At 46.0% G+C, this 24,413-nt stretch overlaps 1 protein-coding gene across 1 annotated transcript in view; it reads right to left on the reverse strand.

Moving 5' to 3' along the window:
* DYNC1H1 (dynein cytoplasmic 1 heavy chain 1) overlaps positions 1-24,413 on the reverse strand; it is a 96,042-nt gene that overhangs the window by 42,653 nt on the left and 28,976 nt on the right. Inside the window, exons 10-32 of the mRNA XM_017892252.1 lie at positions 23,773-23,922; positions 19,585-19,731; positions 16,932-17,072; positions 16,392-16,568; positions 16,145-16,255; positions 15,941-16,060; positions 13,961-14,200; positions 11,342-11,497; positions 11,088-11,201; positions 10,728-10,838; positions 10,439-10,648; positions 10,111-10,257; positions 9,098-9,264; positions 8,836-9,009; positions 7,428-7,593; positions 6,836-7,024; positions 6,550-6,744; positions 5,620-5,902; positions 4,537-4,637; positions 3,310-3,469; positions 1,567-1,810; positions 1,195-1,378; positions 702-914 (exon numbers count right to left, since the gene is read on the reverse strand). Of these exons, the coding sequence (XP_017747741.1) occupies positions 702-914; positions 1,195-1,378; positions 1,567-1,810; positions 3,310-3,469; positions 4,537-4,637; positions 5,620-5,902; positions 6,550-6,744; positions 6,836-7,024; positions 7,428-7,593; positions 8,836-9,009; positions 9,098-9,264; positions 10,111-10,257; positions 10,439-10,648; positions 10,728-10,838; positions 11,088-11,201; positions 11,342-11,497; positions 13,961-14,200; positions 15,941-16,060; positions 16,145-16,255; positions 16,392-16,568; positions 16,932-17,072; positions 19,585-19,731; positions 23,773-23,922 (3,900 nt within the window). The remainder of the gene's footprint in view (positions 1-701; positions 915-1,194; positions 1,379-1,566; positions 1,811-3,309; positions 3,470-4,536; positions 4,638-5,619; positions 5,903-6,549; positions 6,745-6,835; positions 7,025-7,427; positions 7,594-8,835; positions 9,010-9,097; positions 9,265-10,110; positions 10,258-10,438; positions 10,649-10,727; positions 10,839-11,087; positions 11,202-11,341; positions 11,498-13,960; positions 14,201-15,940; positions 16,061-16,144; positions 16,256-16,391; positions 16,569-16,931; positions 17,073-19,584; positions 19,732-23,772; positions 23,923-24,413) is intronic.

Here is a 24,413-nt window from a genome sequence, read left to right on the forward strand (position 1 = left end):
TTTTTTTTTTTTTAGAGACGGAGTCTTGCTTTGTCACCCAAACTGGAGTGCAGTGGCCGGATCTCGGCTCACTGCAAGCTCCGCCTTTTGGGTTTACGCCATTCTCCTGCCTCAGCCTCCCGAGTAGCTGGGACTACAGGCACCTGCCACCTCGCCCGGCTAGTTTTTTGTATTTTTTAGTAGAGACGGGGTTTCACCGGGTTAGCCAGGATGGTCTTGATCTCCTGACCTTGTGATCCGCCCGTCTCGGCCTCCCAAAGTGCTGGGATTACAGGCTTGAGCCACCGCGCCCGGCCTAATAAACTTTTTCTTAAATGAATCACATAGGGTAAGGAAAGAAGCCAATACAGAATGTAAACTACATATTGATCAGCAATTTAGGCTGTTCATCTCTGGCACTAGAAAGTCTTGTAAGCAGAATTTTTACCACTATAAACAACTTTCCAAAATGGTCATGCACTTAACATTTTCAGAAATTGAACTGTATCGTGTAAAATTTTCAGGTTAAGTATTGTTTCCTCTTCATTTAAACAACAACAACAAAAAATTCGAATAGACCTTGGGCAAATCTTCATAGAGCATATGACGCACCTCCACAGCCTCTGTGGACAGTTTCCTCAAAGGGCCCACGGTTGTCATTACTGGACACTAAGGCCAGCAGGGTCTGTGAGGGCAGTGGTCAAGGAAACAATCCAAGTTACCTTTTCAACCCACATTCCACCAACTTCTTCTCCATCTCCATATGTCAAATACATCTCCTGACACACTTTCTTCAGCTCTTCTCGAAGGGCAGTCATCTCACCCCTGTGATACTGGACTCCAGGGAACACGTCCGACAGGAGGCTGAAGAGCAGCGGGATGTCCTCTGCCACCAGCTTCGGCACCATCGTCTCACAGACGCTCTGTATCAGAATCTACAGGGAGAGGGCTGGGCTGTGAGCGGTGGAGCACGGCTTAAGTGCCGCCCGCTGCATCCCCCGGAGGTGCGTGATCAGTAACTGTTGGTGAACCAAGGGTGCGACCACCACTCGCCCACATTCGTGCACTCAACTCACTGGGCCAACATTCCAGTCGATGCCAGTCATCCCAAGACATGTGAACCCCAACAAGAACCCACAAGTCATGGCTTAAATGTTAAAAAGGTAAATTTAAATAATGTATAAGGTTTGAATGATGAAAGCGTTTGTAGCGAACCTCTTGTTCAGGGAGATTTTCAGCAATTTCTCCTTCATCAACTGCTTCCCCTCGTTCCTCTTTCTCCCTCTTTATCTTCTGGATTCTCTCTCTCTTCACGTTGCCTGCGCTCACCAGCACACTCTTCAGAGCCCGGAGACCAAAGTCATAATGGCTTTGGGAAGAGAGCTGCTCATCGCATAGTCTAGATAAGAAAAAAAAAGGCTTTCTTTAAAAACAGTATACTTTAAACAATAATAGGGTCAAGTGTCAAGAAATCAGAGAGGGATATTTTGAAAGACGTACCATCATTACACATAAAAATTGTAAGGTTAAATAGGCACATTTATCACATGCAAGAAATATGATTATGAAGAATTCTAGGCTACTTACTTAAAAAATGGGACGATTTTGTTGGCAAGCACTTCAGCAGTGCGGAAGCCCTGTGAGTACAGCATGACCTGGGCGATTAACTGCCGGTCGGGCTTGGTCATTGCCAGGCTCCGGAACAGCTTCTTCAAGTTGTCAGGAAGGTTAGACCGGCCCGCGTAGCCAGGATTCATGGTGATGAAGATGGCCATGTCCGGGCTCACCTTGACTTGTTTGTTCAGCAGCTCACAAGTAATGGGGGCAGAGGCTGAGAATGAGATGATAGTGTTAAGGCTAGAAATGTTAAAAAACAAACAAACAAAAAAACCCCATTCTAAAGTGTCTCTAAAACAACAGACAAAGCTCTCGTTCTCCCAGGGAGCTGGAGTAGAGGCTTCCTAGGGGGCTGCTCTCTGGCTTTCTTCAGGGACCACCAGCCACGCTCTCCCAGCCTGGGTGGACCCATTCCCATGCACCTCATGTGCACGTGTCCCAGGTCAAGCCACCAGAGGCAGAGACCACTATTTTATTTGGGCAACACAACACTGAGTGTCACAGAGAACTCGAGATAGAGATGCAGTCCACAAATGTGCAAAAATAAAAAGGAATAAATGCTGCGACACTGACTGGCTTAGATCATGGGAATTACCTGTTCCTGGCATCAACAAAATAAAAAGAACCCCAAACCTCCAAGCACCTCTGAGCCACTCTGGAACAAAGTGTATTCTCGCCTTAAGAGACCACTGATCACAAAGGCAAGTGTTGTGCTTTCTTCCACACTCCTTTCGTTTTATTTAGGAGGTCTGGGGAGTTCTCCATAAGGCAAATTGTTATTATGCAATAAAGGGAAACATTAAAAACTACAGTGTATACCTAAGACAGAATTTCACACCTGCCCAATACCCAAATGTTTGCCTCCTTCAGCATCCCACCCTCCCTGACCCCACATGTTGGGACTTTGTGTTGAACTGGGAAGGGAAGTGGTCCCTGGGGCCTCTCTGACGGCTGCTCCTATCGTGATAAAGGGCTTGTTTCTAAAGACAGGTGGCAGAACACTGGCCAGTCAGGTGGCTGGGGAGGCTGGCTCTCTGACGATGTGGGAAGGAAGAGGGTGCACCGAGGGCCCACACCAGAGGACACACTCATCCCGTGGCAAAGGCCATGGAGGGAACACACAAGCTCTAAGGGAGCACAGGGGCATCTGCCTGGCTGAGGAAGGACTGCTCAGGTTTTCGGTTGTCCTGGGACATAGAAACCTCTATGCTGCTGCCCTAGAATGAGGACTGAAAGCTGTGATGCAGAACAGTCCTGGGTTTTTTGGGGGGAACAGTGTTGCTCTGTGGCCCAGGATGGAGTGCCGTGGCATGATCTCAGTTCACTACAATCTCTGTTTCCTGGGTTCAAGGGACTCTCCCTGCCTCAGCCTCCCGAGTAGCTGGGATTATAGGTGTACACCACCACGCCAGGCTAATTTTTATATTTTCAGTAGAGATGGGTTTCACCATGTTGGCCAGACTGGTCTTGAAGTCCTGACCTCAAGTGATCTGCTTGCCTCAACCTCCCAAAGTGCTGGGATTACACACGTGAGCCACCACGCCTGGCCTGGGTTTCTTACCTTCCGCCTTTAACCACGGCTCACTATACTGCCTATAATAGTGAGTTCCTGTGAGCTAAATTCTTATTTCTAATCCAAGAGGTAAAAAATCAGCTCACAAGGGAATTTCCCTCTACATTCTCTAAGCAATCTTTGAAGAAGAGGTGTCTTACTCTTGTCGTAGTTGGGGCTGGAATGTTCGCGCAGTGCTTCCTGTATGCACTGCACCTGCTGGGACACAGCCGAGAGCATCCGCTCCTCCAGGCGGTTGAACTCGTCAAAGCAGCCCCAGGCACCCACCTGGCAAAGGCCCACAAAGATCCGGCCCATTGCCTGGAAAGGAGAGGAAGAAAGAAGCTAAAACCACCTGCTGTGCCCTAAATTGTCTCCCCCTCTCCCTTGCCACAAATGAGTATGTTGATGCCTTAACCCTAGTGGGTTTGTCTTTAGCAAAAGAGCATGTAAGGATGTAACTAAGGTTAAATGAGGCCATGAGGGGCGGGGCCGCTTATCCATGGGACTGGTGCCCCTATAAGAGGAAGAGGAACCAGAGCACTCTCCATGCTTGTATTCCGAGGAAAGGCCTTGTGGGGACAAAATAGCCATCTGCAAGCCAGGAAGAGGGCCCTCACTGGGAACTGAACCCCACTGGCACCTTGATCTTGGACTCCCCAGCCTCCAGAACTGTGAGGAAATACATTTCTATTGTTAAGCCACACAGCCTGTGCTGCTTGGATATGGTGGCCTGAGCAGACTCCCACACCACCTGCCTCAGTGCTGGCTTCATGGGGCTCAAATCCTGACTCTGACGATCTGTTTGGCCTTGGGCAAGTCACATCTTTTTGAAATGCATATCTCCCCATCTTTGAAATGGGAATAATACTACCTACCTCCCATGGTGGTTGTGAAGGATAAATTAGAGTCACACCTCAGGTGAGGGGCCCAGTGCCCACACACAGCAGTTACTTCATGAACAACTGCCATTATCATGACAGATGAAAAGTATATACCTTCTTTCCTTCTGTGCCAATAAAATCTCAATGACAAAGCTACTGTTTTATTCTATCACTTTTGTCGATTAAAGATAAAACCTCTTCCATAACATGTGCTTATTCCAAGACACAGGCACTACAAATGTCTTCAAAAAACTGACATTTTACAAAAATATTACACTGAAGATCTAACTTTGAAAACATGAAACTAAAGTCAACTTCAAAGCATGTATGCTGGACACCTCAAACACTTCAAAATAACACCTCTCGCTACTACAGGACTCAGGAGGCCATATAAACCATGCTGAGCTGCAACACAAATGGCTTTGACAGAGGTACGAGCTTGATATTCCCCAAATGATCCCCGCAGGGCATTAGATTTAAGGTGGATCCCATAAAGCGTCTCACCTGGAAATCAAAGGTTTCATCACAGTTGAAAACTAAAACAAACCGTCCAAGCTGATGGCCAAGAGCTTTGACAGACTCTGTTTTCCCAGTTCCAGCAGGTCCTGTTTAACGAAAAGCAACAGAATGCTTGAGTCCATTACCTAACTGAAAACATATCTTTAGCTTTAAAATAACTATAAAAAGCAACTCATTTAAAAAATCCAAGTAGTGGTCAGGTGCGGTGGCTCACGCCTGTAACCCCAGCACTTTGGGAGGCCGAGGCGGGCAGACTGCCTGAGGTCAGGAGTTCGAGACCAGTCTGGCTAACATGGTGAAACTCCATCTCTACTAAAAATACAAAAATTAGTCGGGCTTGGTGGTGGACGCCCATAGTCCCAGCTACTCGGGAGACTGAGGCAGGAGACAGTTTGAACCCAGGAGGTGGAGGTTGCAGTGAGCCAAGGTTGCACCAGTGTACTCCAGCCTGGGCGACAGAGCAAGACTCCGTCTCAAAAAAAAATCAAAGTAGTAATAAATGCAAACAAATTTAAGACTTTAGAATGTACACACCACATAATTAAGAAGTACATTCGGGCCGAGCGTGGTGGCTCACGCCTGTAATCCCAGCACTTTGGGAGGCCGAGGTGAGTGGGTCACCAGGTCAAGAGTTCGAGGCCAGCCTGGCCAACATGGTGAAACCCTGTCTCTACTAAAAATATAAAAATTAGCCTGGAGTGATGGCGCATGCCTATTATCCCAGCTACTCAGGAGACTGAGGCAGAAGAATGGCTTGAACCTGGAGGTGGAGTGTGCAGTGAGCCAAGATCACACCACTGTACTCCAGCCTGGGTGACACAGACTCCATCTCAAAAAAAAAAAAAGAAGTACATTCAACCGGGCACGGTGGCTCAAGCCTGTAATCCCAGCACTTTGGGAGGCCGAGACGGGTGGATCACCGGGTCAGGAGATCGAGACCATCGTGGCCAACACAGTGAAACCCCGTCTCTAAAAAAAAAAAAAAAAGTAGTACATTCAAATCATTAGCTTTATCTTCAAACACTTTAATACATGATTCCATCTGTCCAGATCTGTGGAAGAACTTACCAAATGGGGAACCCCCCAGCCTGGCCTCCAAGGCTTGTGTCATCGTCAAATAGCAGCGGTCAGTGAGGGGGGTCTGGACCAGTTTGTCCTGAACACCCAGGTACTCAAAGCCATAGTTAAATTTGGCATTTGCCATTTGAATTGACAACTGCTGTAACACATCAGTTTGCTTAGGGTCAAAGTAAAATCGCATCTGGCTGAGCCATTCAAAAGATTTGGCGTTGTCAATCTTGCTTTTGATCAAGGACCTTGTAACGTCTCTCTGGTGAACCAACTCTGTAATCTGAAGAAAGACAGTCACTTTAAAAGTTCATCTACACTAAAGCAATACAGTGCATTCTTTGGGCTTGTGGACTGTTAAACTGAAATTGAGGTTCTAGGTCCAGTAACAATGGCTTTCAGTAAATGTTCCCAAAGGCAAATTCACTTTCAGAGATGAGAGAAATGTTACTCATGAGATGGTATTACACAGAACCCAGAGCTGCAGCAAAAACAAACAGAAACACCTGGCTTTAAATATTTTAAAATTCTGCAACTATCCTAAAACATGATGGAAGACTAGCTTTCTGATGTCTGTCCTAAGAGTCTGCCATGTGCCACCATGGGGCTCGGAGCAGGCACTGCCCACGCCATGCAGCTTAGCACTGCTGTGGCCACCTCTCTGGGGAGATGACGGGAAAGAGCAAGAGATCCTGACCAAGATTGATCCCTTCCTCTCTACCGTGATGTCATGTAACCCCCGCATGCCCCTGAGATTACCTTTCAATAGGGACAGGGAGCCAAATGCCCACCCTCAGAGGATATCTGTACACCGTCCACTGTTCTCCTTGATACTATCTGAAACCTTTTTCAAGGATGATTTCGACTTAACTGCGTGGTCGAGGGTGTAAGAGTCTAACTGGTAAGGAAGGAGTCAGATGCGAGACTAACCAAGTGTTCTAGCTTCCGCCTTCGGAGTGGGGGCTGCTCCATGAGGACAGAGTCTGCTAACACATTGAGGGTGACCTCCACATTGCTCAGCACGGAGTGCAAAGGCGCGGCGTCTCCGCCTCCGCCCATGCTGCTCAGTGCGGTCTCCACATTCTCAGACCAGGCTATCTGGGCTGACAAAACCACAAGCTGGGCCTGAAAGACACAGGAACAAGATCCCAAAAGATCATTTTAAGGATTGGGCCGCGTTTTCACCATGAGCCCACTCACTTCTACCATAGATTACCTGGTATTTATCAATCCAAGTGATGTAGGTGTTTGGGTCAATTGAAGTTGCTTTACCAAAAATCTCAACTTCCGTAACAGACTCAGCAAGCAGTTTGGCCAGGGTGACCCTCATCTCCTTCTCTACCAGCGTGAGCCACTCGTTGATTTTGGGATGCTCAGTAATTGACACAGGAGTTTTAAACAGAACCTGAAATAAGTGAAGAAATAAAATTAAAGTAACAATTTTAAATGAGGTGCGCAAAAATGTGAGAGAAGTTTTAAAAGTTACAAACAGAGGCCGGGCGCGGTGGCTCAAGCCTGTAATCCCAGCACTTTGGGAGGCCGAGACGGGCGGATCACGAGGTCAGGAGATCGAGACCATCCTGGCTAACATGGTGAAACCCCGTCTCTACTAAAAAAATACAAAAAACTAGCCAGGCGAGGTGGTGGGCGCCTGTAGTCCCAGCTACTCAGGAAGCTGAGGCAGGAGAATGGCGTAAACCTGGGAGACGGAGCTTGCAGTGAGCTGAGATCCGGCCACTGCACTCCAGCCTGGGTGGCAGAGCGAGACTCTGTCTTAAAAAAAAAAAAAGTTACAAACAGAAATTTACCTCCTCTCCTTCCCGAGATGAAATACCCAAAACAACGGAATTATCCTCGTTCAGGATGATGCTCGAAACTCCAGCAAACATCTTCTTGAAATGTTTCTGTAATTTAGCGACATTCTTGCTGTTTCCAATGATTTCAAGCAAATCTTCATCACCCACAAAATAGAATCTAAAATTAAAATAACACTCAAGTTGCTAAAATATGATATACACATATAAGGTGAATCAAGGCAAAATTTCAAACTGCAGGAAGGGAAAGAAGATGTGGCTGGTGGTGGCAATCTCCAGCCCAAATTCAATCACATCGAAATTTCTTCCAGTCCTTGGCAAAAGATACACACTTTCCTAACAAGATCTTGAAGTAAGAGGAATTCAATGAATGCAAATAATTTCATGTCATCTGCCTTAGTAAGTCATTTTATTAACTTTTTTTTTTTTTTTTGAGATGGAGTCTTGCTCTGTCACCCTGGCTGGAGTGCAGTGGCGCCATCTCGGCTCACTACAACCTCTGCCTCCCGGATTCAAGCGATTCTCCCGCCACGGCCTCCCGAGTACCTGGGATTACAGGCAGCCGCCATCATGCCTGGCTAACTTTTGTATTTTTGTAGAGACAGGGTTTCACCATGTTGTCCAGGCTGATCCTCAACTCCTGACCTCAGGTGATCTGCCCGCCTCGGCCTCCCAAAGTGCTGAAATTACAGGCGTGAGCCACCACGCCCAGCCTATTAACTAATTTTTTAAAAAATCTGTCCAATTCAGCCTAAGCATACTATTCTGAAAGGAAAAGATGCCACTCAGAAAACTGTCAGAGGCTGGGTGCGGTGGCTCATGCCTGTAATCCCAGCACTTTGGGAGGCCGAGGCGAGCAAATCACCTGAAGTCAGGAGTTCCAGACAAGTCTGACCAACATGGCGAAACTCCATCTCTACTAAAAATACAAAAATTAGTTGGGTGTGGTGGTGGGCACCTGTAATCCCAGCTACTTAGGAAGCAGAGGCAAGAGAATTACTTGACCCTGGTAGGAGGAGGTTGCAGTGAGCTGAGATTGCACCATGCGCTCCATCCTGGGCGACAGAGCAAGACTCCATCTCAAAAAAAAAAAAAAGAAAAGAAAACTGCCCGAGATAAACACTGAGGAGATGCAATGCAAGCTGCCTTGGAGGGTAGATGATAGTTAAATTAAGGATTTAGGAAATCCAAGGTAGGACGATTTAAAAGATCCAAGGTAGGTACAATTAGTAATCACTGCATGACAGGGAAGGGAATGGTAATCATTATATGTATTATTGGCTAACAAAATCCTTGATGTGAAAACTAATAAACAGAGCCCCAGAAGGGAAAGAAGATAGCTGGAAAAATGCACAACTGAAATTCAGCTTGACTCCAGGCCAAGTCAAAGCAAGGATCTTACCTGGGGAAAGATGACCGCTCTCTTTCCAGATATTCTCCCAATGCTTTCTGGATCTTTCCTAGCAAGTCTGCCAATCTTTCCAGAGACCTCTGTACTCCCTGGATATTCAGAACATCCATAACAAGGGGAGACTTGGACACTTTTTTCATTAGAGCCAAAAACTCAGTGCTGATGCTACAAATGAAATTAAAACATGCGTCAGCCTTTGTGTAGAGTAGTTACCAGCTGCTGGCAAATTTGGCTCTCTGGCTGGAGGCCATACCTCTGAAACCGCTGGGTTTCCACTGGCAGCAGGTGCTTGATATCTGCACTGCCTGTGAAGATACCTTCCAGGTAGACCCACCGCCTCTGCACATCAATCCACACATCAAAGAGAGCCATGATCCTGTTCAGCTTATCTTCCCAGCTGAGTGCATCCTCTTCAAAAACCTGGTGGACAGACAAGAGGGCAGAGGTAAACTGCTAACCCTTTTACTCACAGATATGCCAAAACTCACTGAAAAATGTAGATCAGGATCTTACGAAGTAATCTCATTCACATTGTAAAAAACAAGTAGACGGGTGCGGGTGGCTCACACCTATAATCCCAGCACTTTGGGAGGCCGAGGCGGGTGGATCACTTGAGGTCAGGAGTTTGAGACTAGCCTGGCCAACATGGTGAAACCCTGTCTCGACCGAAAATATAAAAATTAGCCAGGTATGGTGGTGTGTAGCTGTAATCCCAGCTACTTGGGAGGCTGAGGCAGGAGAATCACTTCAACCCGCACGCAGAGGTTGCAGTGAGCCGAGATGGTGCCACTGCACTCCAGCCTGGGTGAGAGCGAGACTCTACCTCAAAAAAAAAAAAAAAAAAAAGCAAGTAAACAAAAAAACAAGTATTGGCTGGCTGTGGTGACTCACGCCTGTAATCCTGGCACTTCAGGAGGCTGATGCAGGAGGACTGCTTAAGCCCATGAGTTTGAGACCAGCCTGGGCAATATAGTGAGATACTATCTCTACAAAAAATAAAAAGTTAGCCCAGCATGGTGGCATGTGCCTGTGGTCCCAACTACCTGGAGGCTGAGGTGGGAGGATCACTTGAGCCCAGGAAGTCAAGGCTGCAGCAGTGAGCTGTGTTCGTACCACTGCACTCCAGCGTGGAAGACAGAGTGAGACCCTGTCTCAAAAAATAAAATAAAAACCAGGTACCTAGTAACTGTCAGTGAAAAGGTATTACAGTGAAAGTGTGGGAGACCACTGGTGGGGAGGGCGAGCTTCCTTCCCCAGCGACAGCACCTTGTAATATGGAGAGAGCTTCATGGCCGAGACGCTGTTGATGTGCTCTTTGACCTTGTTGAAGAGGTCATCCCAGCCGCGGATCAAGCGGCACTTGTTCTGATAGTTAACCAAGTCCAGTTCATAAGTATTCCACACTTCTCTTATCTGAATTCAAACCAGAAAGATGCATGTTATCAATATGCGGGCATCCACTAGTTGCACAAGGGACCAAGCACTATGAGAACCAAAAGGACCACAGATGACAAGGCTCCATTTTTACATAGCTCAGATCTATGTAACAGCCCGGAACAAAACGTAAAAGCAGCCGTTCAGTCTTATTACTTGCCTGCTTCAAAAATTCTTCCAAAGCCATCTCCCCTTGTGCCACAAGCAGTACATCCTTGACAATAGCTTCATTTTTCTGCAAGTCAACATCCCAGATTTGGCCAAGGGTTAGCTCAGAAACAACCCAATTAACATGAAGCCTTTTCATGAGCTGTTTCCAATGGCGGTCTTTAAGTGCTTCGGATTTCAGTTCAATCACCAGCATGTTTACCTGTGGAGAAAGTACACGAAGTGTCTGTGCAGGTGCGTTTCTGACGGACACTCATCACCGTGCGACACTGGCCACCTACCTTCATGTAACCTTTCAGAAGCCTCTGAACAAACTCATAGGACGCATACTGTCGCAACCGGGCAGGGAAGCTTTTCAGCTGGTTCAGGAGAGCATCCAAATTTTGTCGAAGCTGTAGAGAGAAACATAAGATGCTATTTAGCTTGCCAGCATTTCTTTAAATGGTGAAATATTTCTTTAAAAAATGGCTTCAAAATAAGTTTTACAATATGTAAATGACGAATAATGTAAATGACATGCAGGACATTAAGTGACATCTTATGAACTCACAATACAAATACACGAACTTGGCTTGTCACGTTCCTAAATAAGGTCTGTAACTGTTAAAATAGACATACACAAACACCGATATGAGATATACCTTTCGAGGCTGTACTGAAACCCAGGGTTGCTCCTTCATCTGATCGATTTGCTCCCAAACCTTAGAAAGTTCTGACCAAACGCCTTTGAGGTCCTGTAATTCTTCTAAGGCCACCTGTGATTGACAGTAGTAAAGCAGTTGACTTTGGAAACAGAAATGGCCCCAGAATCTGGCAGGGCCCCAGAGATGAACAAAGTCAATGGCAGAGTCCGGGTAGGGAGCGGGACTCTCCACCCCTCCCCAATGGTTCATACCTGCACACGCTCTTCACTGCCACTGAGAAGCCCAGTATCTGTCAATTCCAGCGCCTCCTTGGCCTTTGCACACTTCTCTCTGTCGTCCTTCAGCCTACCAAACTTCCCTTCATATATGGTGAGAGCCTGAAGTGCCTCTTCTGGGCGAAGATTGCCCTGAAAGCAGAGCACAGAGAATTGGAGCACAACGTCTCAGGAGAGATGAGCATTTAGGCTTTAAGATGGCGCACGCAGTCTGCAGGGCTTCTGGACATTTCAGATTCTTTGCACACATCTTCATAAGGAAACATTCAACAAGATGTCCACTTTGGATGCGTGTACAGCAGTGAATTTAATTTTTACATCAATATTTTACATAAAATAGAATGGTGGAGCATCTCTTGATTTAGCCATTGTCTTCCTCAGTACTCTGGAAGGTGGGAGAAGAGGCAGCACAGACTCGGTCTCAAGTGCACATCCCCAGTGATACAAGAGGACAAAGCTCCGGGGCCTGCCAGCCATATCCTCCCCAGAGAACACAGTTGTTACATCAGTCCCCCAGCTAAGAGAAGAATGAGAAATTGCCAGAAACAGACTCTACTTCAGCATTAACACTACTGTTGGCATACTTCCTTTTCATTTTAATAACTGTTGAGAGGTGTACGAAATATTGCTGTTTTCTACTAAGGCAAGATATCAAAAAACATTGTACTGAGGCTGGACGCGGTGGCTCACGCCTGTAATCCTATCACTTTGGGAGGTGAAGGCGGGAAGACTGCTTGAGTTCAGGAGTTTCAGACCAGCCTGGGACTTCATCTCTACTAAAAATAAACAGTAAGCTGGGTACGGTGGGGCGCGCCTGTAGTCCCAGCTACAACACTTGATCCCAGGAAACAGAGGCTTCGATGAGCTATGACCACATCACTGCACTCCAGCCTGGACGACATAGTGAGACTCTGCCTCAAAAAAATTTTTTGGCCGGGTGCAGTGGCTCATGCCTGTAATCCCAGCACTTTGTGAGGCCGAGGTGGGCGGATCACGAGGTCAGGAGATCGAGACCATCCTGGCTAACACAGTGAAACCCTGTCTCTAGTAAAAAATATAAAAAATTTGCCAGGGGTGGTAGCAGGCGCCTGTAGTCCCAGCTACTCGGGAGGCTGAGGCAGGAGAATGGTGTGAACCCAGGAGGTGGGGCTTGCAGTGAGCTGAAATCACGCCACTGCACTCCAGCCTGGGGGACAGAGTAAGAGTCTGTTTCAAAAAAAAAAAAATTTTTTTTAACTCTAACACATTACTGGCACCAAGGTGAGATGATAAGAAATATTCAAATTTTGATGACCAGAATCTTGCTATTACTACTCAACTCCTCCACTGGAACAAGCACTCATAACCTAGCAGCAACAGCAGCATTGGCAAAAGCAGAGACCATCAAATCAAAATTAAAAACTAAGCACACAGTAGAACCCGCAGGGAGGGGCCCAGCAGCAGGGAAGCGGGCAGGATGGGACATTCACCAGCAGATCTTTGTGGAAGGCTCAATCTGTCATTAGGCCTACGATAGGAAACTTACATCCCCAAATGAGAAAAACAGATTAATATTCAAAATATGTTCACATCTTTTCCATTTGTCTTTTCTATGCTTATATTCCCTAAATAAATAAAAATTTAAAAATTTGAAAATTAGAAAGAAAACAAACCACTCGCCTGGGACCCACGATAACCCAACTGGATCAGCATGTAGAGAGGAGAGGGCCCAGGCATTTGCATTTACATGCTCTCCAGATAATTTCATGCGCCCTTAGGAAACCACCAATACAAGTAACAAAGGGAGCAGAACATAAAATACATACAATTTTGAATTTCACTCCCAGTAAACCAAACACACTGTCACCTACTATCGCCTCCGCTGTCAGCACAAGTTGCCAGCCCCCTTCCACACCACCCTCCCAGGCACAGCAGTAGCCACCAAGCCAGCGCCCTCTCATCTGCTTCTGTCGCAGCAGCACCACCACCTGCCTTGCCTGTCTCTTCTGGCTCATTTTTTCTCTCTCCCACTGAGCGTGATTCCATGAAGGTAGGAGGCTCTTGTCCTGTTCACTCACTGCTATACCGCCACGACCTAGAACAACGCCTGGAACACAGTCGGTGCTCAATAAATACTTGAATGCATGAAGAAGAGTGGACGTGGCAGTTTCTCAGTGGTGGCAGGTTTAATGGCTATGGTAATGATGGCAACAGAACTTGCCTCCCCACAATCCACCAGCAGCACTGGCAAAAACAGAGACCATCCATCCAAAATCAAATTAACTAGCAGCAGCAGTGGGAAGCTTGGCCTTTGTCTATAGGAAATTAAATTATAATTTCTGTCCATATCTACATAAGAGAACGAATGATCTAAGAACAGAAAAACTTTAACCCTCAAAACCAGCTCCTGAATGCCATTCTGGGTAACAAGAAGTCTAAGTTGGGCTTCATATTTTCACATTTACTATCTCCATCTGCTTTTTTAACTACAAAAAGGAAAAGAGGCTTCAGTACTGGAAAGCTCAGTCAGAGCAAGGACTTTTAGGCTTGAAAGAAAGTCACCAAATCACACTGCTGGGTGAGGAGTCTCCTGGGTCTCCAACAGGCGGGACTTACTGTGACAGGCTTGGTCTTCTCCCAGTCGGTCAGCAGGTCGGTGGTGCGGCTTTCCACGGCCCGATCCTCCTGGACAATCTTCATTTGCAGGTTTGCCACCTGCTGCTGAATGGCAGAGTCCTTTCGCCGCATGATGTCATTGAAGGCTCCCCACTCTCCCTCGATGTTGTCAATATAAAGCCAGGAAGGTGGAAACTGGAATCTTTGCTTTTCCAGTAAGCGCTGGCCATTGCGGTAGAGCTTTGAGAGTTAACAAATAAATCAAATTTTTTCTTCTATAATAATGACAGAAATTATTAATTAGAGCCCCACAAAAGAGAAGGCACTTGATAGTTATAAAACATGCAAGATTGGCCGGACACAGTGGTTCTCGCCTGTAATCCCAGCACTTTGGGAGGCTGAGGTGGGTGGATTGCTTGAGTCCAGGAGTTTAAGACCAGCCTGGGCAACATGGCAGGACGTTGTCTCTACTTAAAAAGAAAAAAATCAGCCGGGCATGGTGGCATGTATCTGTAACCCCAGCTACTCAAGAGGCTGAGGTGGGAGGTTTGTTTGAGTCCAGGAGATTGAGGCTGCAGTGAGCTAGGATCCTGCCACTGCACTCCAGCCTGGGTGACAGGTGAGATGCTGCCTCAAACAAAACAAAACACACAAGATCAATACATGTGCTCTTCTCCTAAAACCATTCATCCTAAGACATCGTGGCCAGAGGGCAACTTCCTCTGAGAGCCCACTGCAGCTAGTCTGGGTGCTGCACTCCACTGCATCCGGATGGCCCCAGACAGGATACAAAGCAAGGTAGAGCTGGGCTTCACCCTTTATTCCAAGTTATTAAAAGGATACTTGGCCGGGCATGGTGGCTCACGCCTGTAATCCCAGCACTTTGGGAGGTCAAGGCGGGCAGATCACCTGAGGCCAGGAGTTCAAGACCACCCTGGCCAACATGGAGAAACCACGTCTCTACTAAAAATACAAAAATTAGTTGGGCATGGTGGTGGGTGCCTGTAATCCCAGCTACTTGGGAGGCTGAGGCAGGAGAACTGCTTGAACCTGGGAGGCAGAGGTTGCAGTGAGCTGAGATTGCACCACTGTACCCCAACCTAGGTGACAGAGCGAGAATCCATCTCGGAAAACAACAACAACAACAAAAAACAGAAAAACCTACATGCCAAGTATCAGCACTGAGTTTTTCATATTTATTTAGCTTTTTGAGATGGAGTCTTGCTCTGTCACCCACGCTGGAGTGCAGTGGCACGATCTCGGCTCACTGCAACCTCCACCTCCCAGCTTCAAGCGATTCTGCTGCCTCAGCCTCCTGAGTAGCTGGGACTACAGGCACGTGCCACCACACTCAGGTAATTTTTTTGTATATCTTTAGTAGAGATGGGGTTTTACTATATTGGCCAGGCTGGTCTCCAACTCCTGACTTCAGGTGATCTGCCCACCTCAGACTCCCAAAGTGCTGGGATCACAGGCGTGAGCCACCGCGCCTGGCCTGCACTGAGTTTTAACAAGCACATCAGCCTGTTGTCATAGAGATGATCTGTGGGCCATACTAAGAAAAGAGTGTCTTAAGGGTTGAGTCAGGTCATTCTCTCAGAACGCAAAACACTATAGAAGCCAAATTAAACTAGAGATCTAGTGTGATTTTTTATTTTTATTTATTTTTTTGGAGACAGTCTTGCTCTATTGCCCAGGCTGGAGTACAGTGGCGCTATCTCGGCTCACTGCAAGCTCCGCCTGTCAGGTTCACACCATTCTCCTGCCTCAGCCTCCCGAGTAGCTGGGACTACAGGCACCCGCCACCACACCCAGCTAATTTTTTGTATTTTTAGTAGAGATGGGGTTTTACCGTGTTAGCCAGGATGGTCTTGATTTCCTGACCTTGTGATTCGCCCGCCTCGGCCTCCCAAAGTGCTGGGATTACAGGCGTGAGCCACGGCGCCCTGCTGAAAAATTTTAAATATTCATAGAGCTCACCTCAACTTGCTTCTCAAACTGCTTGATCTTCCGTTTCAAAGACTGCACGTAGGTGATGAAGGTCACTGCATCGGAGGTGCTGGCCGTGTCTACTGAGTGCTGCTCCAACTCTTGGCGGGACTGTTCAGAGAGAGGGGAGCATTTCATCACAGAGCCGGGGTTTACCAGTAGACTGGTTACAGAGGCAGAATCTTATGTCCTCACCTTTGAGATCTGGGAATGGAATTCCGTCATGTTTGATCCTAGCATCTGCCCAAATTTGCTAAGAACCTCCTTATGCCAAGAGTCGTATTTCAAGTTCACCTTAGATTGTACCTGAGGGTGAAACAGCACACAACACATCATCAGCTCTTTCCTGCTGGCATGTTTATCCTTCATATGAGTATCAGTCTAACAGAAATACTGCTTTTACACTGCCCTTGATACCTTTCAACCAGACAGCAGGGCTCACCTTGCCATAATCTATAACTACTGGTCCAAACTCTTTCTTGGTTTCTGCATTGTCAAAGGTTCCTCTGGCCTTCCTTATTTGGACCAGGAGAGCCTGCCATTTGTTGAGATCTTCTCCAAGTCTGTTATAGATGTTTTCAGCTTGCATATCCCATAAACACTGATACTGAAGCCAAACCTGCAAATGAATAACACAGTTAAATAATAGTTTGAGTTTTCATTTTGTAGAGTATTAGCACCTCTTATGTTCACATTTTCCATTAAGAAGGTTCATGTCTTTCACCACTGTTAGAGAAATTCTCACTCGAGATTCTCAGAATTTTCATATCAAAAAAGAATAAAACTTACTATTCTCGAACGTCATGGTTAAAACACCAAAAGATGTATCCTATCATTTACTCTCTGCTTTGAAAGAGCAAATAGAATCTAGCGAACCATACATACAGTCAAGACCTTTTAGCTCCATGTTCTTTATATCTTGTACTCTTAAGTGTCTAGAATAGACCATATGTATATTTGAATGAAATTAGGAGTTTCTTACCTTGACATATTGCTCAACTTCAGTTACAATGCCCATGACAGCAGAATACGACTCTTCCAGGGCAACAGGGCCATCAGGCATCCGTGTTAAAGCATTCCGATAGAATTTCTCTTCCTCAGTCAATTCATAATGTACACCCACCTAGCCAACCAAAGCCGAAATGAATGCAAGTAGTGTATATGAAAGCGGTAATCTAAGTGTCACCTTTTACTTAATTAAAATGAACTGGAAAAAAGCTCATGGCCAAAATGGCATTTAAGGGGTAACATCCACTTACCCTGACAACAAGTAACCAGAAAGCCTACTTATATTTAACTCACCAAACCAATACAAGACACATTAATGACAACAGAGAAATGTGGCAACGCAAAAACAGCTGAAGAGTGCGCGAAGCCATTTGCTCATTTTAACTATCTGAGTGCCTGTTATGTGCTAGACACTATTCTAGGTACAAAAAGCAAATAAAAAGATCCCTGCTTACTTACACTCTATGGGAAGAGAGACGCGATTAGGGAATAAGCAAAACAGCCAGAATGTCAGGTGGTGAGAGAGAACACGGAGCAAGAGTGAGGAGGAGAGGGAGTGTGGGCGCAGCACGGGGAAGGCTGCCTTTTCAATAGTGAGGTCAGGAAAGGCCTCGCTGAGAAGGGGAAAGTTGCGAGAAACCAGGAAGAGGGGAGGGGTAAGTTGTGAATATTTGCTGCCAAGGATTTTGAGTTGAGATCAACAAATGTGAAGGCGTAGGGCCAAGAGTCTACCAGCATGTTTGAGGACCAGCAAGACTGCAATGTGACGGGGCAGAGCCAGTGAAGGAAGAAGCAGCAGCAGCAGCTAAGTCACAGAAACAATAAGCAGTACATTACATGGGGCCCAGCAAGCCGCTGGGGCTTGGGTTTTCATGATGAGCGAGGTAGGAAGTCATTCAACGGCTCCGAAAAGAGTGTCAGGATTGACTTAGAATCTAAGACTTGCTTTGGCTGCTGTGTTGAAAACAGATTTTAGGGAGGCAAAGGCAGAGAGAAGAGATAGGAGGGAACATTAATAATTCAGGTGAGAGGTGATGGTACCTTGTACGGAGTGGGTCCAGTGAAACGGCTCAGCATTCATTCTCAAGAGACACACAATGGGAGTCAAGGACAATACCACGATTTTTGGCCTGAATGAGCTGAAGGATGGGAAGTGAAAGACTGAGGAAAGATCAAACTTGGGGAGGTAGGGCTCAAGAGGTGCTCAGTGTGACGCCACTCCCAGACAGCCAAGTGGAGATGTCATGCTGGCAGCTGGCCAGACAAGCCTGGAGTCGGGAGAAAGGTCAGCTGGAGATACGAACACAGAGCTGTCAGCTTGCAGGTGGCATTTAAAGTCAGTAAGACTAGATGAGACCACAAAGACAGTGCATAGGAGTGGAGAGGGAATGGAACATTTAGAGGGAGTTTAAGGGGAAGGCAAAAGAGGAACCAATAAAGGAGACTAGCCACTGAAGTGGGAGGAGAACCAGGAGGCACGGTGTTCTGAAGAGTCCAGTGCATCACGCAGGAGGCAGCCTTCATCAAATCCTGCAGTTAAGAGGTGAGGAAAGGACAGAGAAGCCCACTAGTCAGCAGGGCGGGACCGCAGGTGATCACACAGAGCAGTGCTGGAGGAGGCTGGCTGAGTGCCTGAGAGGGAGCTTCCTTATGAAGATTGCAGGGGACATGGGGTCCCGTTGAGGTACTGAAGGAAGACCCAGAAGAGAGGGAAGAACAGCTGAACAAGAGTGAGGGGCGGGCTCTAGGGAACAAGGAGACTGCTGGCTTTAGTTTGTTAAGTTTGGAGATAAGCAAGAGAATGATGCAAATAGAAACAAGGCTGGTTAAAAACAGAAGCATGACGAGAAAGACGCTAAGGATTGTATGTGGACTCCTTGAAGGGCAGAAGCCAATATCCAGAGCTTGGTTCTGATTAGCTGGACAGTGCCCAGCATTAGGTGAAACACGACCATGATTTTAGCCATAGGCAATTAACTACCTCAAAAAAAATCCTAAAAGACCTGAGTTTATGTTCAAAGTTAAGAAAAGGGATAATGTCTTCACAAGATCACCAAATTCTGGAAGAGTCTGCAATAGCAGAAGTTGTGCCATCTTTTTATTTGAAAGCCACTGGTTCTGTTTAGAAGTGACACTGGGGACTAAATGGTCTTTTGAGCTTTCCTTTTGCTCTAAAAATTTACCAAGAGTATATTATATCTGAGATTTGCTTTAAGATAATCTGGTAGGGGTGGAGAGGTAGGGAAGAAAATATAAATAACATTGGCCACATATTGATAAAGCTGTGTGGTGGGGGACTCTTGATTCCCTCAACTTTTGTGTATGTTTTAAAATTCCCCTAATAAAAAGTGGGGAGTGGGGAGGAGAGGGAGAAGCAGGAATTGAGATTCCCAAAGAAGCTCATGGACAGAAGTTCAAAGAGACTACTGACACCAAGCTACAAATGCCAAGTTACTAGTTGGAAAAAAAGGTCAGGGCACAAAAAGCCTCCCTAACTTTCCCCTGGGATGTCTGGAGTTTGTAAACAACATCAAGAGCTTATTTAAAGAAGCACCATGAAGAAGTGGTGTCACGAGCTCATGAGAAGCCTGGTCAGAGGAGTGTGCTTCAAGTCGCTGAAGGCTTACCTGGTACCTCTGACTCTGGATCCTGGGTAGAGACAGTACAACCATCTTCCAGGCAAACATTTCCTGATACAGCTTGTATCTGCACTCTTCAATTGGCGGATTCAAGTAGATCACCTGATTGGTTATTCTTAGCTCATGAACGACATTCTGTGAAAGAAAGGTTTCATTTTTTACTCAGCAATCTATTTCAATACAATTTTTTTTTGTTTTAAGACAGAGTTTCACACTTATTGCCCAGGCTGCAGTGCAATGGTACAACCTTGGCTCACTGCAACCTCCGTCTCCGGGGTTCAAGTGATTCTCCTAAGCCTCCCAAGTAGCTGGGATTATGGGCATGTGCCACCACGCCCAGCTAATTATACATTTTTAGTAGAGATGGGTTTCAGCATGTTGGTCAGGCTGGTCTCAAACTCCTGATCTCAGGTGATCCACCCGCCTTAGCCTCCCAAAGTGTTGGGATTACAGGCGTGAGCCACCATGCCAAGTCCTTTGGTTTTGTTTTCTTGAGATAGGGTCTCACTCTGTCACCCAGGCTAGAGTGTTGTGGCGACATGGCTCACTTGACATTCGGGGCTCAAGCAATCCTCCTGCCTCAGCCCCTCAAGTAGTTGGGACCACAGGCATGCACCATCACACCCAGCTAATTTTTGTTTTGTTTTTGTTTTTTTTTTTCTTTTGAGACGGAGTCTCACTCTGTCGCCAGGCTGGAGTGCAGTGGCACCATGTCGGCTCACTGCAAGCTCCGCCTCCGGGTTCAAGCCATTCTCCTGCCTCAGCCTCCCAAGAAGCTGGGACTACAGGCACGCACCACCATGCCCAGCTAATTTGTGTGTGTGTGGTTTTTTTTTTTTTCACTCTTGAAATAGAGAACTTTATTTAGAAACTGTTTAAAATAGAAAAAAACCCTGTCAAGAAAGACCAGGTGGAAAAATGGGTTCCCAATAAAACGGAATCTTAGGGCAACAGAAGTCTAAGAGGCCACAAAAGAGAAACAGCACCACTGCCTGCCGTCTGAACCATGGCTGGTCACTCGCATTTTCTGGCATCGTTAGTCACTGAGTCTGGTTTCCTCTGAACTCTACACAGCACGCACTACACAACAATTTTATCATATAACACTTGCTTTCTACACACATTTCAGGACAAGCTACCACCAGAAACAAATCAATACAAATACATCAGAGGCTGAACAATCTCAGTAGCGGGTGAGACACATTCTGCAGAATCCTGCCAAAAAAAGGAACTGAATACGCTGTGGGCAAAGCAAATGAAGGAGAGTTAAGGAATGAAATATTTTAAATATTAATAATTAATTAAGACACGGTACTGTATTTTCTGCAAAAGAAAATTAACATTTAGTAACACACTAATGAATTTTATCTCCAAAGAGATTAGTGCACTGGCAAAGTATTTGGATTACAGTGGAGAGCTGTGGACAGCAGATACCGAAAACACCCCAGTCTGGCAGATCCCAAGGTAACGATGGCCTTCACTGACCACTCCCTTTGCCAGAGGTCCAGAAAGAGCTTGCAGCATGATCACCTGCCTGCTGCACTTCCAACTCTAAGCAGCAAACTTCAAGGAGCCAAAGAGGAGTCCCCAGTGGGCAAGGGGAGCAGAGAAGAGAAACGTGGTCAATGTAAACCTAAAAGCCAGTAAAATGGGATACAATCCCCATTCAAGTCCCAGAGATGTGGGCAAGTCCCCAAAACTAGTTGTTAGATTGAAAACATGAGCACACCTCACTTCCCCAAAAATATAATACATAGAAATTTTGGGGATAACTGGAATAACAGAAATGCTCCGTGAAAACTGAGCTCTTCAACTCGAACATCTCAGGGCTGAAACACATCCTCTATTATCCAGGCAACGATGCCTCTTGCTTTTTAGCAGGGATGCAATTGGTCAATGACACCAAATAACTTTACAGGGCAACTTTTTAAATGTTCCTTCTAGACCAAAGCCTAGGCCTAGCCTTGCAAGACCTGTGACAGCAGCTTCCAAAGGTTCCAAGGTGTGGCCCTTTCCCAGACACAATGTCAAACGCAAAATCTCCTGTCGTGTTACATTTTATATTTTGAAATATGGAAGCATATTTTGAATACTCTTAAGGCATTTATTTATTACAGCATTCTCTGATTTCACATTAGCTTAAAATTGAGTCTTTCCATTTCTCCACTGAGGTGGCCGCCTCAGCATATTACACAACACCTTCTCCCACACTCAGTGTGACCCGCATCCACACGGTCAGCCCCACAGCCAGCCTCTTCGTTTCCCAGGTGAACCAACTACATGTTAATACTGCTCTGCTACAAGGTAAAAGCTCCTAACTCAAACTTACTGGAAAAGGAGTGAAACGTCTGCAAAGTGCTCTTTAAGAAGAGGCACTTTTTGCTTATGAAAAGAAACCAGTGAGTCCTCTAAGGACAATGAAAGTCCTCTAAGGATAACAGGTACTCAATGAACCTTCATCTGATGGGACATAAGTATATGACGATGTCTCAATATCACGACCTTGAGACCTGAGAAACTAGCACCACTGAAGCAGTGATACAAGTCAGGTTATCAGTTGTCGGGCAACGACTTAGGTTGACCAAGGTCAGGTAAGTCTGTGCCACCTGCCAGTGCTTTAAGCTAAACAAGAATTCCAACTTAGTCTCCACTAGACAGTCATGTGTTGCTGAACAACAGGGACACATTCTGAGAATCACGGTTAGGTGATTCTGTCACTGTGCAAACTCCACAGCATGTACCTACACAAGTCGAGATGACAGAGTCGACTGCCCACCTAGGCTACGTGGCATGGCCAATCGCTCCTGGGCTGCAAATCTGCACAGCATGTTACTGTACTGAATACTGCAGGCAACTGGAACACAATGGTAAGTATCTGTGTATCTAAACACATTTCAACATAGAAAAGGGACAGTAACGGGAGGCTGAGGCAGGAGAATGGTGTAAACCTGGGAGGCAGAGCTTGCAGTGAGCTGAGATCCGGCCACTGCACTCCAGCCTGGGCGATAGAGTGAGACTCTGTCTCAAAAAAAAAAAAAAAAAAAAAAAAGAAAAGGGACAGTAAAAATATGGTATCGTAATCTTTAGGACCACCACTGTACATGTGGTCTGTCGTTGACTGAAATGTCATTATGCAGTGCATGACTGTAATTGTATCAATTCAGAAACACTCATTTGCTTCTCTGGGACTTGGTATTCTAAAAAGTATGCTCTGGGGATGAGTATCCAATAATAGTAATAGTCAAAGGTAAAAACAGAAATATTTAAAATGAAAACATTTTCAAGTGTAAGGGAAAAAAATAAAAGGTAAAGTGTAGGTAGGGAAACAAAGCCAACTGTTTCTCCCAGATCAAAGTTTTACTGTTTTGTGAGGCCTTTTATTGGTGAATATAACGCAAACACTTACTGTAAGGGGGACTCCTTTGTAACCACCACCAACAGCAGCAGATAGGGCCTACTTACACAGTGCTAGCGGACAGAAGTATTCAGTTGTGTAGAAAGCTCGCTAAGCTCCACACCAATGGGAAAGAGATGGCTCGGGAGGCACAGACTACTACTCTGTGTGGTGGCCACTGTGTGCCACCTTCTTCCCAGGGATGTGGACTGAGACCTTTGTTAAAACAGTAGAGTACGTTTCAATGTCATGGTCTGAACATTTTCTTCTGTCACTGTGCAAACTCCACAGCATGTACCTACACAAGTCGAGATGACAGAGTCCACTGCCCACCTAGGGCATTACCCGCAGTTCTTGAAATAATTTACTGCATGAATGTTTGGTAACAAATTTTTTTCCACAGTGTAGTTTTTTTTCCTAAAATTTAATTTTTCATTTTTTAGGACTTAAAATAATTATTTTAGACTTATAGGAGAGTTGCAAGGGAAGTACAAGGAGTTTCCACATATCCTCCACCAGCTTTCTCTAATGTTAACATCTCGCATGAGAGTGAGGGATTTTGGAAAAAGAGTGCAGAGGTGACCTGCCCTTCCCTTCCCATTACATCACATCAGAGGGCACATGACATCTGCACATCGCCACGGGTAAGGCTGACCTTCATCACCTGGTTAAGGTGGCATCTGCCACGTGTCCACACTAAGTGACCTTTTCATAGGTGCTTTTTAACGGGAGAGTTTTGTTATTGTACTTATTAGCAAATAGAATGCCACAGAAGTACTCACTTTGATCTTTGGCTCTCCACCAGGCTTGTGACTAACTTGTGGAGCATCTGTGTCCATGTCAACTTCTGCTTTATCTTCAGCTTGTCCAAGAAGAACCTGGGTCCAAGCTCTCAGGCCAGCTTGCAGACGGACGCCCAATATTCTTTCAATCTACAGACAACGTTATACCAGAGAATAGTGTTTCTTCTAAAAGTTAGCTCACAAAGCAAGTTAATTAGAAAGTGGTAGGTGTTTCGGATCAAAGATACACAGTTCCTAACTATAAGCCTTCATCTCTCTCTTCTCAGAATCTCACTTTCTCCCAGCCGCAGATCACTTGTTAGGCTGTGTTCTCCATCTTTGGATACCGAATCACCAATCCTTCACAACCTGTAACCTCTGCTATAAAATATCCTCCTCCCCAACACTCTCCTCTGGCGTGCTCTCTGAAGTTCACCAACGAGAAAAGGAATGGATTGGTAAGCGTGCTTTATGCACACACACCAAACCTTCTACCTGTCCCCGCTCATCTACAGAGATACATGGGTAGGGGCAGAATGTGGCTGGGATTTCTAAACTGGATGTTGGGGAGGGGCAGGGTCATCAGAGGAGGTCACCTGGAGGGCTAGAAAAGGTAACATGAATCATAAGAAAAGCAAGGA

Source organism: Rhinopithecus bieti, unplaced genomic scaffold, assembly GCF_001698545.2.
Source record: "Rhinopithecus bieti isolate Rb0 unplaced genomic scaffold, ASM169854v2 scaffold_20150, whole genome shotgun sequence".
NCBI classification, from domain to species: Eukaryota; Metazoa; Chordata; class Mammalia; order Primates; family Cercopithecidae; genus Rhinopithecus; species Rhinopithecus bieti.